Source organism: Gouania willdenowi, chromosome 6 (genome assembly GCF_900634775.1).
Source record: "Gouania willdenowi chromosome 6, fGouWil2.1, whole genome shotgun sequence".
NCBI classification, from domain to species: Eukaryota; Metazoa; Chordata; class Actinopteri; order Blenniiformes; family Gobiesocidae; genus Gouania; species Gouania willdenowi.
The window spans coordinates 53,371,221-53,382,839 of record NC_041049.1 but is presented as its reverse complement, the minus strand read 5'-3'; the positions used below and the strand labels follow the sequence as shown (position 1 = coordinate 53,382,839).

Genomic DNA, 11,619 nt, shown 5'->3' with positions numbered 1-11,619 from the left:
GCTTTCAATCGGAGCGAAACCATCCAACATCGCAGAAGCCATACGCTAAGCTACGCTAACCCCAAAACTAAAGAAAAACTACTGTGTTTCCTATTAGTGAGCCAGTTTCAATAGTTTAATTCTGCTTTTCACCACAAGAGGGAAATGATGCAGCAAACATTAGCAATAATAAATAATGTTGAACAATAATTATTGTGATGATTAGCACAAATATTAAAAAAAAAAAAAGCACAAATAAATAAATAAATAAATATATGGCTGTTGATATCCAATATTTTTTGTTGCACTTTTTATGTTTAATTTTGCATCTTTTCGTTCAGATGAAACTACTGCATTTGATTATGTAAGCGATCTTTTTGACAAAATTAATAAAATGAAATGAATGAAATATGATCTGAAATATTCAAAAAAATGTTCGAAAAGACACGTGTGTCAAACTCCATTCCTGTGGGCCAAAGAGTTTCAGTGTCCAGCAGATGGTTTATAGCTATAAAATGTGGAAATAACAGGGAAAACATTGATCATTAACATTGATCATCGCTCCTTATTTCATTAGCTGAAATAGGACAGGCCGACACGAGAATACAAAAAGCCATATGTAGTAGTATGAGGTTGACACTGTTTTTTTTTGTTTTTTTTTACATTAACTCCGGCCTTACTTACATACTTACTCTGGGTATAAGTTTTTCAATTCAATAGGAATATTAGAAATACAATAAACAATAACATAAGTAAGAGCAGTGTTTCATATTTAAAGTGCAAAAAGTGCCACTCTGCAAATATAACAATTCATTCCAGTCTAAAACTAAAACCAAATCATGTTATCATCATGACATTCTTCAAAATAATATGCCTATTTGTGCATGAACAAGTTCTTTAAAACATCTAATTAGAACAGTCTAGACCAGCGGTCTCATTTTGTCTCATCTCACCTGGATTAAAATCCTCCTGGAGCCGAAACAATACCTTCTCAATGAAGACAATGTGTGTATAAAATTATCTACAGTTAAAATTATGTCGAATAATGTTGTATAAACAACATTATTTTTTCAGTTAATGTATTTATGTGCAAAAAAAATAACATGATAATGTCAGTCAGCACATGCTAATTACTAATTTCTTGCAACACATAAAGCATGCATATTAAACCGGCATGTTGACAGTTAAATACATCTTTCCCCACACAAATAAAATCTCTATTTTCTTCCAGAATAATCTTTTTTGTTAGTTTAGTTGTCTTACTAGGGATTTAAAACTTAAAGCTGATATCCAGAGTTTCTGAGAAACATCTCGATGCCCCGCCCTCAACAGCCTCACTTCCTCCCCCTGCCTCTGCCAATCTACCAGAAGCCACGCCTCTACCCTTCTGCACGCGCATCGCGGAACATAACACGGTGGCATTGATATAGGTCTATGGGTCAGGTAAGAACCAAAATCATATTTATCTGTTTGCTGTTGTGATGCACGACCTTGTTTCCGTGCACAGTTCCACATTCACTTTGATTGACAGTCTCAAAAACAGGAAGTCAAAGCCTATTGGCTGTGTGATCACGACAATCTTTTCCATTTGTATAGGGGTCTATAGGACGAAGGAGGGACTTATATACATGAATGTATATGAATGAACAGCAGCAGTAGACCATAGTAAAGACTAATTAGGTATTTTTTTCACATTTCAAGAGAATCATACATAAACATAGATTTCTCAGAAACTCCGAATATCAGCTTTAAGGTTAGCCACAGGTGCAAGGGAAGTTGATGGTCTGCAGATGTTGCAGGAGGTAAAGTAGGAAGGTGCAGAGTCATTGCACAACGTGATTTATTTTTAGGTTAACAAATTGTTTTATTATAATTTTATTTGAAGTTTATGCCATTAATCACCAATACCCTTTGTAAGACATAGTAATTCATTATTTACATTTTTTTTTCTTCAAAGTCATTGCAAAAGAGTCAAAGAGCCACATGAGGCTCCAGAGACGCAGGTTGCAGACCCCTGGTCTAGACCAGCGATTCTCAACCGGTCGGTCGGGACCCAAAAGTGGGTCGCAGTCGCGGACAGCTGGTCAATAATAAATAAATACTTCATGTCTCTCATGTTGGACTTGTCTGTTATTTTCGTGTGTGTGTGTGTTTTCAACAGCTATTTTTGAACAACTACATTTAGTTGGTTGAATTCTAAAAAAAAAAACAAAAAACAAACAAACTGGTGTTGCAATTTAATGACAACTAAGATTTTAGATATGGAAATGTTCTTTTTCAACAATATTTACATTTTCTTGTAGTAACTGAGGACTTTGTCTCCTGCAGTTTTACTTGGGACAAGTATTACAATGATGGAAAGTAAAGGTATTAGCTAAGGTAAACTAAGTGGCTGTGGTACACTGGTAACTGCTGCTGCCATCATGTTTTTAGAGATACAGACCAGTGCTGACAGCAAACACATTATAACAACTGTCCCTTCAGAGATGTGCAACTACAATGGTGCATCTGTTACTGAGTTCTGCTAGTTTTTGTGATTTGCATGTGCTCGCCTATGTACATGGAATCTGTTGGTGGTTTTCTGTCCGCTGTCAGTGAGTGGGAGGAGCTCTGTGTCTGTGTCAGAGGTAATCTGAATTTTCTTCTGTCACAGATCATCCATGACATGCATGCCTCTTTGCCAGCTTTCTATTTATTTATTTATTTATTTTGTTCTTTGTAAATTCTCCTCCTCTTCCTAAGATGAGAATTTCTCTCATGCAAAACAAAACTTTTCTTTTTTTTTTTTTTTTTTTAAAACTAAAATTTCCATAATCAACACAGCAGCAGTTACGCATGCGTAATTAATCCGTGGCTGCACATGTGTCATTTTTTCCCCTGTATGAGCACATTTTATGTAGATGTTTGTTTTAGGATTGAGACCAGCAATGTCCACTCGTGTTCCTTCCATGGGCCTGTTCTCTCAGATTATCCCACACTGAGCTGATAATGGGATCTACCCGCTGCCTACAGCCTCACTGCAGCAGAGATGGTTCAGACACTTTCCTCCACCACACAGAATAACGCTATAACAGAAGCTACAGTAAATAATTAAATAATGATTAGAATTATAAGGCAATGTGTTACCAAAATTAAATGGAATTAATATATTTAATAAATTAGCCAGGGCAATGAACTGGAATGGGTAAAGTTGGGATGGAAAGTTGTTTATTGTAATGGATGTATTCTAAAAAAGCAGCTTAGTCAGCACAGCAGTGCTCATTTTGTCAATTTAAAGTTTTAATCAACACATTTTTTTTTTACATGACAATAACTAAACTATGACTAATTTATTTATTTATTTTTTTTAAATGGTGACAAAAACTATATTAATTTAAAAAAACATCTTAATTTTCGTCGACTAATAAAAAATGACAAAATAATTTCGTCACATGGGACGAAATCCAATTAGATCATGTGGTTTCATACATTGAACACGTCAAACCTGTCTGTGTGTATTTACAAACATTAATACCATCTAATATTAGGTTGATCAATAGCAGTTGATACTTTTTTTTAATTAAAAAATCCATAAACTCTTATCTTTTTATTATACTCGGCGATATCTGTTTCTGATTTAGTTGACAAAAATCTAAATGTTAATTAGTTGACTATAATGTTGACTTAAATAGTTCTGATGACTATATTTTGACCAAAACTAAGTTGCATTATTGTCAAAAGACTATGACTAAAACTAAAACTGTTAAAATTCCCACGGCCGCACCGGTTGATAAATCTGTTTTTATTTGTTCAGGAAGGAACTAAAACTTCAAGGTTAATTGATTTTGACTAATCAGCGACAAAAAAATGATACGTTTCACAATTAATGTATAGTCAGACATAATCTGTTTATGAAAGGATTTAACCTGTCGATGGGCTGCTAGACGTGCACGACGGATGGACAGATAGCTATTGCTGAATAAGCATAATGTTTAGTGTTACAAGTCTCCAAACTTTGATTTCCAGGGTGGACATAAAGCCCTTCAGTGGGGAGATTGCATGTTCTCCAGTGCTGGCATAGGTTTCTTCTGACTAACTGGTAATCCCTACCACAAACCCGTATAATGGACTTGGTAAAGGTTCTTCATGCATGGTTGGCTACATCAAAGTTAAAGATCTCAATACATGCCGTTAAATTCAAGGTATTGTGGAGGATGTTTTTCGGCTTCTAATTCCGGGTGGATCATCAAGACTATTAATCCTCTTAATTGTCAATCATTCTGACGTAAGGCCGTTGTACGTGCTCGTCCCTTAAAAGAGGCTGAATCACTAACTGGAAACGTACTCGGAAAACGATCGTAGTGTTATGCTTTTGATTCAGATGTGACAATAATTGACCTAGTAGTTATTAGCAGAGAAGTTTATCCTAATGTAAGCTATGATTAGCGATGCGAGCCCTGGCACAAGTCACGCACCGGGCTTGTGCACACGTTTGAATAGGCGTTCCCCCTTGGGAGCAAGTAGAGTGTTGCGCATGTGCATTTTTTCAAAAAGTGGAGAGGTCGTTTCTTTTCTAAACATCGGAAAAATCCTCCTCAATACCTTTAATACAGGTCATGTGGATATAAAAAAGATTTTAAGTGAAAGAGAATTCTAGCTCTAAATGGTCAGGGGCAAAAAAACTCAAGCCATTTGACGTTTGCTAGAGTTGTCTCTGTTGGGCCAACAGGTTTTAGATTCAGGATTTATGTCCAGACAATGTGTTTCCTTAATCTGCGTTTGCTCATGGGCCAACAGTGTGCCTTGACCTTCAGGTGCTGTTGGTTAATCCCATTAGTCGCATGCATGCGCTAGTGGAAATCTCTACAGTTCTGTGTAGGCTGTGCTGCAATCTGGATCTAGAACAACGGTATGCAGATCCATCTGTAGAGAAGCAGGTAGGAAAACGTACAGTATGTCTAATTCATTACATGCAGCGAGGCAAACAAAGCATCACAGGTCAATGAAGTACTTAAAGTATGTGATTGTTAGTCCTGTGGTTTGTAGGTTGAGCTCTAGCAGAAATATGTGATTTATCGGCGCTAACCTTTGCTCACACAACAAGTAAAAATCCAGAATCTACTGTAACATCGAGACAAGAACCTTATAATGATACATGTGCTAACCTTTAACTGCTTTGACATAGACATTTAAAATCATTGCTCTGTGAAATCAATTTTGATCTTTTTAAATGACGAGGGGAGTACATTTTGGATCAACGCTTTAAAAATTGTACAAGATAAAACAACAAGTAGTCTGACAAATGTTTTATGAATTTGCTCTGTTGTTGTAGAATAGAATAGAATAGAATAGAATAGAATAGAATAGAATAGATGTAGTGGATTAAACCAAAAACAAACCTCTTGCACGTTTCATGTGTGGAATTTCATTAGTTCTCCTGGAAACTCAAAAACATTGAATTTTAAAACTGTTGACTCTTCCCCACCCCTTCCATTTCCCTACCCTGACTCCCTCTTCCCTGTTCCCTCCCCCCTCACCCAGGTGTAACACTGCCCTCTCTTTTTATAGTCTCCCTTTTATCAAATGTTTCTTCATCTCAATTATGCAATAAAATAAATTCATTCATTTTACTGCAATAACAAAACATGCATTGCTGTCGTGAAAAGATTGCACTACATGTAGTGTTGACCGTCAACAGCATGTGCAAACAAAAACTTAAGAAACATTGAATTTCTAACAGCGAGCAAGGCCTTTTTAAAACGTCATTTTCCCTTTAAATCCAGGCAGACTTATCTGTTTGAACCCTCAGTCACCAGGGAATGCTCCTGGTAAATCAGATTATGGTGCTGTGAACCAGGTTAAACCTTCATTTTCTCTCTTAATTACTTACTTACTTTTGACTTCCAAACCACATTTGTGTGATCAGGCTTCCTGTCCAATCATGGGTTTACTTAGAGTCACAGTCTTTAATTCATGTGCTGTCAGAGAAGAAATATAAAGTCATGTAGTGAGAAAGAAAAAAAGCTTCAACCTTCATGAAGGAAAACATTATACGATCAGGTAAAAAAAGCCTTTAATCAGGGCTCAATCACACATTGTTAGACCTCTCATGGTGAGAGATGAAGTGGCTACTTGATGCAGGGACACAGAACAACTTAGGTAATTATAATTATGCACATTATAATCAATGTTTAATGTTTTATAAAGAGCTTTTCTCTATGTGTGTGTGTTTTTTTTATTATTGCTTTTGCAGGATGTTTAACTGGGTGGTGAAAGTAGTTCCTCAGCCCCCTGGAAGCAACGACGCTCCTGCTGCTGTACGATAATTCACACGTTAAACCATTTACGCTGCTCAATACTGTGTTCTTTTTGCAAATTACATTTTACACTCCTTGTTTTTACTGTTTTCACAGGAAACGTCAAAAAACAGAGAGGGTAAGGTTTTTTTTTTTTTTTTTTTTTTAAGTTGGCCCATGTGTGTCTACACATGGCGTTCCCACTCACAGCATTTTATACTTATTATGTGTTGTAATTATTTTTCTCTTTCTCTTACAGTGAAAAGTCCTCCACTGAAAAACACAGAAGAGGCCTCGGAGGATGGGTAAACCTCAGTCTCATTTAGGGCTGTTCCGATACAATTTTTTCACTTCCGAAACAATACCGATATTGCTGCCTTAAGTGCGGGCCGATACCGATATCACTCTGATAAAATATGTATATATCAGTACAAATCATATATACTTAATGAGTTATTTTGTAGTGTGGAATGTTAGAAAAGGCTTGAAAAACAACAGTCGGAAAAATTGACCCATTTATTATCAACCAATGCGTTAAAACATATTAATAAGAATATTCTGCAATTGGATAAAATAAATAAAAATCAATATTTTAATGTATATTTTCTGTAATTTGTATTCTTTTAGGCTGACAGGTGAACATTCTGTCCAGGGACTACAGATGAAAAATAGCCTTCTGACTAAATCTGATCCATTTTCTGTATGGATATTAATGTTAATCCATGTTAAAAAAAACCAATATAAAAAGACCCTGAAAAATATCCTCAATAAATGATAGGTAAATTATATTACATCAGAGATTTTAGATGCAGAAATACTTGATTTTTGCTGCTATCGGACCAATATGTATTAACATTATTGGATTGGGACAGTCCTATTTTCATTTACAGTACTTTGATGGTTTAAACAATATGTTTATCAGTTAAAACAAACATATTTCTGTCATTGTTGTCATCCTGTACAGCCAGGGCCAAGCTGGAGTGCTGGGTTGGTTGTCTAATGGCTTTGTCAGTGCACTGCCACAGCCGGCTTCTTCCCCTCGACTCAGCCGCTCCAACTCTGACGCCAGGGTGAGCGTTTGTGCTTTCTGAACTGTCTCAATCATTTATCACGAATGGATTTTTGCCAGTTTTGTTTTCATTGTTATTTGTGCAAATGACTGAAAACCTTTGAAATCTAAAATTCACCAACGTCCATCAAGGTAATCAATGTATTCTGTGTTTCTTCTCACTCCACTGCTTGTTTCCATGCACCAGTCTGCAGAGGGAGGAGAAAGGTACTTTGAATAAACCTACAAATAAAACACCAAACACTTGTTCTGAAGTGAATCTGTGTTCCTTTGCTACAGGTCTGGTGTGATTGGTTGGGTCGCTCAAGGTCTGACTAAAGTTCTGCCTCAGCCTGATGATAAGTACAAAGAGATTCAGAAAGAGGAGCAAACAGAGGTGAGATGGAGATAATAAGACATCATCACATCATCATTACTCAGGAGTAGTTTTTTTTAAAATGCTCCATCTGTTTTAATGTTGGTTCAGTTATATCATTTTCAGAACATATGGAAATCTCTGCTGGATATATGTGGGACAATATTAGGGATGTCCCAATACAGCTTTTTCATTTCTGATACCGATATTGCAGCCTTGCGAACCGATACTGACCGGATCTCAGCATGAATCATACACACTTTTTTTTTCTTTAATAAAAAAACAATATTCACTTATTTTGTAGTGTGGAATGTTAGAAAAGGCTTGATCAGGTGACGTCACTCAAACAGAGAACAATAGTCAGCAACAGTAGGTATGAAACATTATCACACACATTATCACATTATCATTAACCAATTGGTTACATATTCTAACCTTCAACATAATATCTACAATATTCTACAATTGAATAAAATAAATAAAAAATGAATTGGGGGAAAATGAATAAATCAGAAAATCCGGAAATTTGAATCCGATATCCGATATTCGTTTTCAGGCTAATATCGGACCGATATCTGATATCAATATCGCATTGGGACACCCTAGACAATATATACAGGATAGTGCAATATTAAAACTTTGCAAGATGTATCATCAAAGGCAACTTCAGGTTTTAAAAAATTATATCTAATCATCATCTATCGCATCGTATCGTGAACTGTGTGTCGTCCCATCCCTACTGCTAAATCTCTGAACTCCATGACATTTGACTGCCACAAGTTAATACTGCGTCAGAGGCTTATAAGACTAATCAGGTGTATAGATTAAGGGGAGGGGGGCTTTATCCTTCGTTAAACCCCGTCACTGACTTTCCTGAAGTTTAAAGCAGCTCTTTGTGTCTCAGCTTTTCACTGTAACAGTGGGTCTGCATGCAAATCAATCTAATCTTCAATTATTGATTGGTGAGTAAATACTACAGCCTGAGTTCAGTTAGTGTCATTATTAAGATAACTTTGGATTATTAGTTGCTTTTCTAGTTTATCTATTAAAAATGTATTATCTTAAAAATAAAAAAAATAAATGCAAAAATCACAGATGGTCAAAAGGTTTGAGTTTATTTCTGAATAAAGTAAGTAAAGAAGTAAGTAATCTTTATTTATAGAGCGCTTTTCACAGATAAAAACCACAAAGTGCTTTATACAAATTTCAATATCATGTGAAAGAAAACAACATAAGCAATTTCCCAGTATAGAAACAAACAAACAAACAACATTTTTACTGTTTCCATTATCAATAAAATGTATAATTTCTATTTCAGGTCTTTGAAGTGGCGACAATGCCAGGTGAGCTTTGAGATGGGTTTCTAATGACATTATATTATATTATATTATATTATATTATATTATATTATATTATATTATATTATATTATGTCATAGCCATTGTAAATGTTGCACAAAGTGCAATTTGGAGGAAAATTTGCATTTGTGGTAAATATTTAGTGTAAAAAAATAAAACAAAAAGTTGTCAGAGAGTTTAAATAGATTTGATTTAAAAAAAAATACAATTTTAAATTTAACACAGGTTGTAGGTTTGAGTGTGATTGAGACCATTGGTTTCAGATTATGACCCCCTACCTCACATCCCTGTGGTGGAGATGGTGTCAGATGAAGAGACGTCAGAAGTAGAAAGTTTGACTCCTCACTTTCCTCCCAAGTGAGTATAGAACTTCATTTGTTTTCTACATATTTGAGTCTTTAAACATTTAAATACTATTCAAGTACATTTAAAATTGATGGATGATTCCCACCTTTCTGTTGTTACAGTATGGTCAACTGGTTAAAGCAGATGATGCCACAGCCCACCCCCCCTGGTGCTGTGCTTATCGAGCCAAAAAACAAGTCTACCCGCTCCTCTCTGGACAAAAGTAAATTAAATTCTTACCTGACAATTTTTTTTTGATGTCATGGTTAATAACTTCACTTTTCTCATTCTCGGCTCTGCAGTTTTCTCTCCACCACCTGAATCTCTCAGTGGGATCTCGATAGACACTGACAGCAAGTCCTCAGGGTAGGTCAAATACAATAGACGCTAACTGACAATTACCACAAAGTTTAGCATGGTTTTATTTGGAAACACTACTAAAAGATGCAAAAGTCATGTTGCAATCACAGTATCATCGATGTGTTTGTTATAATTAAAGGTCCTGAAGGTCATAATCACAAAAAAAGTGTCATTTCAGGAAGCCCCGACAAACATACAGGGTACAAAAAAATGTGTGATAAAATGTAAGAAAAATAAGAAATAATTTATGAAAAGGTTAAAAATGCTCCTGAAAAGATCATTTCCAAACAGATGATAATTGAACACATGTTGTTTCTCTTGGGAAAACAGAAAAACATAGTTACACTAATAATGAATGGAAATTCATTGAGCATGGTCACAAAAATGGAAATATATTACTGTAACAGACCCAGTGTAACCCATTGGATAAATCAGATGTTGTCAACCCTCCCACAACCCTCCAAAAAGGCCACAAAACAAGTATTCAAATTTTTGGGAAACCCTTCATTGACTGCTATTTAGTCATGAAAAGAAAACAAAGAATTGCAATGACGCTTTATTTTTGTGTTTATAAATTTCAATAAAAACCTATAAATTATTGTAGTGTGGACCATTATTCTAAATTCTTTTTTTTTTTTTTTTTTTTGCAATCAATTTGATATTTACAAAAAAAGAATATAAAATCATACATATTTCTCTCCAAATCAAGTAATGTTACAAATCTATCCATTTGTATTTAAATAGTATGAAGCTTAATAGGGTGGTGTTATTGATTGAAAGGATGGCTGGAATGTTTAAAAACTGTTTTTTGTGTCTTTTTTGTTGACAGTGTTGTTGGCTGGTTTGTTTCTGGACTGGGTTTGAAGTTGCCTCAACCTGCGCTGTTAAACAAAGAGGATGCAGAGGCATGAATTATGGCGTCTATATTTCCTTTTATCTTGTGCTGCTGTCTATGATAAAGTTCCTAACTCTTGTGTTTTTGTCTCTTATTTAGGCTGCAACGGAAATCCTGAAAAAGGGTACGTTAAGGTTTTATTTACTTCAATCATTGGAAAAATACATACGTTTTCTCACAATTACTGTTGGTGCCACAGTTCACAGTTCAATCAAGTGGGTTTAAATCTGAAAAGCACTGATGATTCATCACAGTTGTCTAGAGATTTTCAGAGGTTTTCTGGGGGGGGGTTTCATTTGTAAAGTATTGTTTGTGTCGTGTATTGAAGCTCCCTCTTGTTTTTTCCCCCATAGTTTTTGAAGAGGTTTTTTGGTCGGACGGTCGGGGCTTAACTCAGTCCCTCTTCTCCTTCTGTTTCAGGGGGGAAGGTGCTACGAGCCCCTTAAACAGCAGGAGGAGACGACTGAGGGACGCTCTGAAAATCAGATTTCAGTGTTGACAGACTGACAAGGCTGAGCAGCAGCAGTTCAATGCAGAAACTATAGGCAGCTGTAAAGAATGTAAAAGTTCAACTCACCTGGCTGTACACTGTACAGATCCATATGAATGTCTTGTTAATTCACTCAGTGTGAAATATATCAGTTGTATTTTTACATAGATGTATGTGTTTTTGTCCTCAGGCTCTAAGATTCAGAATTTGCACATTTTATATTTGACTTATTGTGTCCAATGAAGTGATAAAATGTGTAACCATATTTATATTTTCTTATTTTAAAAGCAAATGAAATAAAACATGTGGGGGAAAAAAAGAATAAAAAACAGTAACTTAAATGAATTATAACTGGCAGCTATATGTGTATCTATATGTTGTGCTGTATAAGAACATATTTGATGGTCTTCTTGTGTTATTAATTGACTTACAATGTAGTAAAGTGTTATTTATCCTTTGTGCTGAAGAACGTTTAGCTCATTTCCATCTGTGA

The 11,619-nt window shown here is 35.4% G+C and overlaps 1 protein-coding gene across 1 annotated transcript in view; it reads left to right on the top strand.

Moving 5' to 3' along the window:
* Nucleotides 1-6,212: 6,212 nt before the first annotated feature.
* Nucleotides 6,213-11,619, top strand: part of LOC114464261 (cyclic nucleotide-gated cation channel beta-1) — a 34,363-nt gene continuing 28,956 nt past the window's right edge. Inside the window, exons 1-12 of the mRNA XM_028448310.1 lie at nt 6,213-6,275; nt 6,372-6,393; nt 6,514-6,559; nt 7,219-7,324; nt 7,511-7,530; nt 7,603-7,699; nt 8,997-9,021; nt 9,300-9,393; nt 9,504-9,604; nt 9,684-9,747; nt 10,571-10,646; nt 10,736-10,760. Of these exons, the coding sequence (XP_028304111.1) occupies nt 6,213-6,275; nt 6,372-6,393; nt 6,514-6,559; nt 7,219-7,324; nt 7,511-7,530; nt 7,603-7,699; nt 8,997-9,021; nt 9,300-9,393; nt 9,504-9,604; nt 9,684-9,747; nt 10,571-10,646; nt 10,736-10,760 (739 nt within the window). The remainder of the gene's footprint in view (nt 6,276-6,371; nt 6,394-6,513; nt 6,560-7,218; nt 7,325-7,510; nt 7,531-7,602; nt 7,700-8,996; nt 9,022-9,299; nt 9,394-9,503; nt 9,605-9,683; nt 9,748-10,570; nt 10,647-10,735; nt 10,761-11,619) is intronic.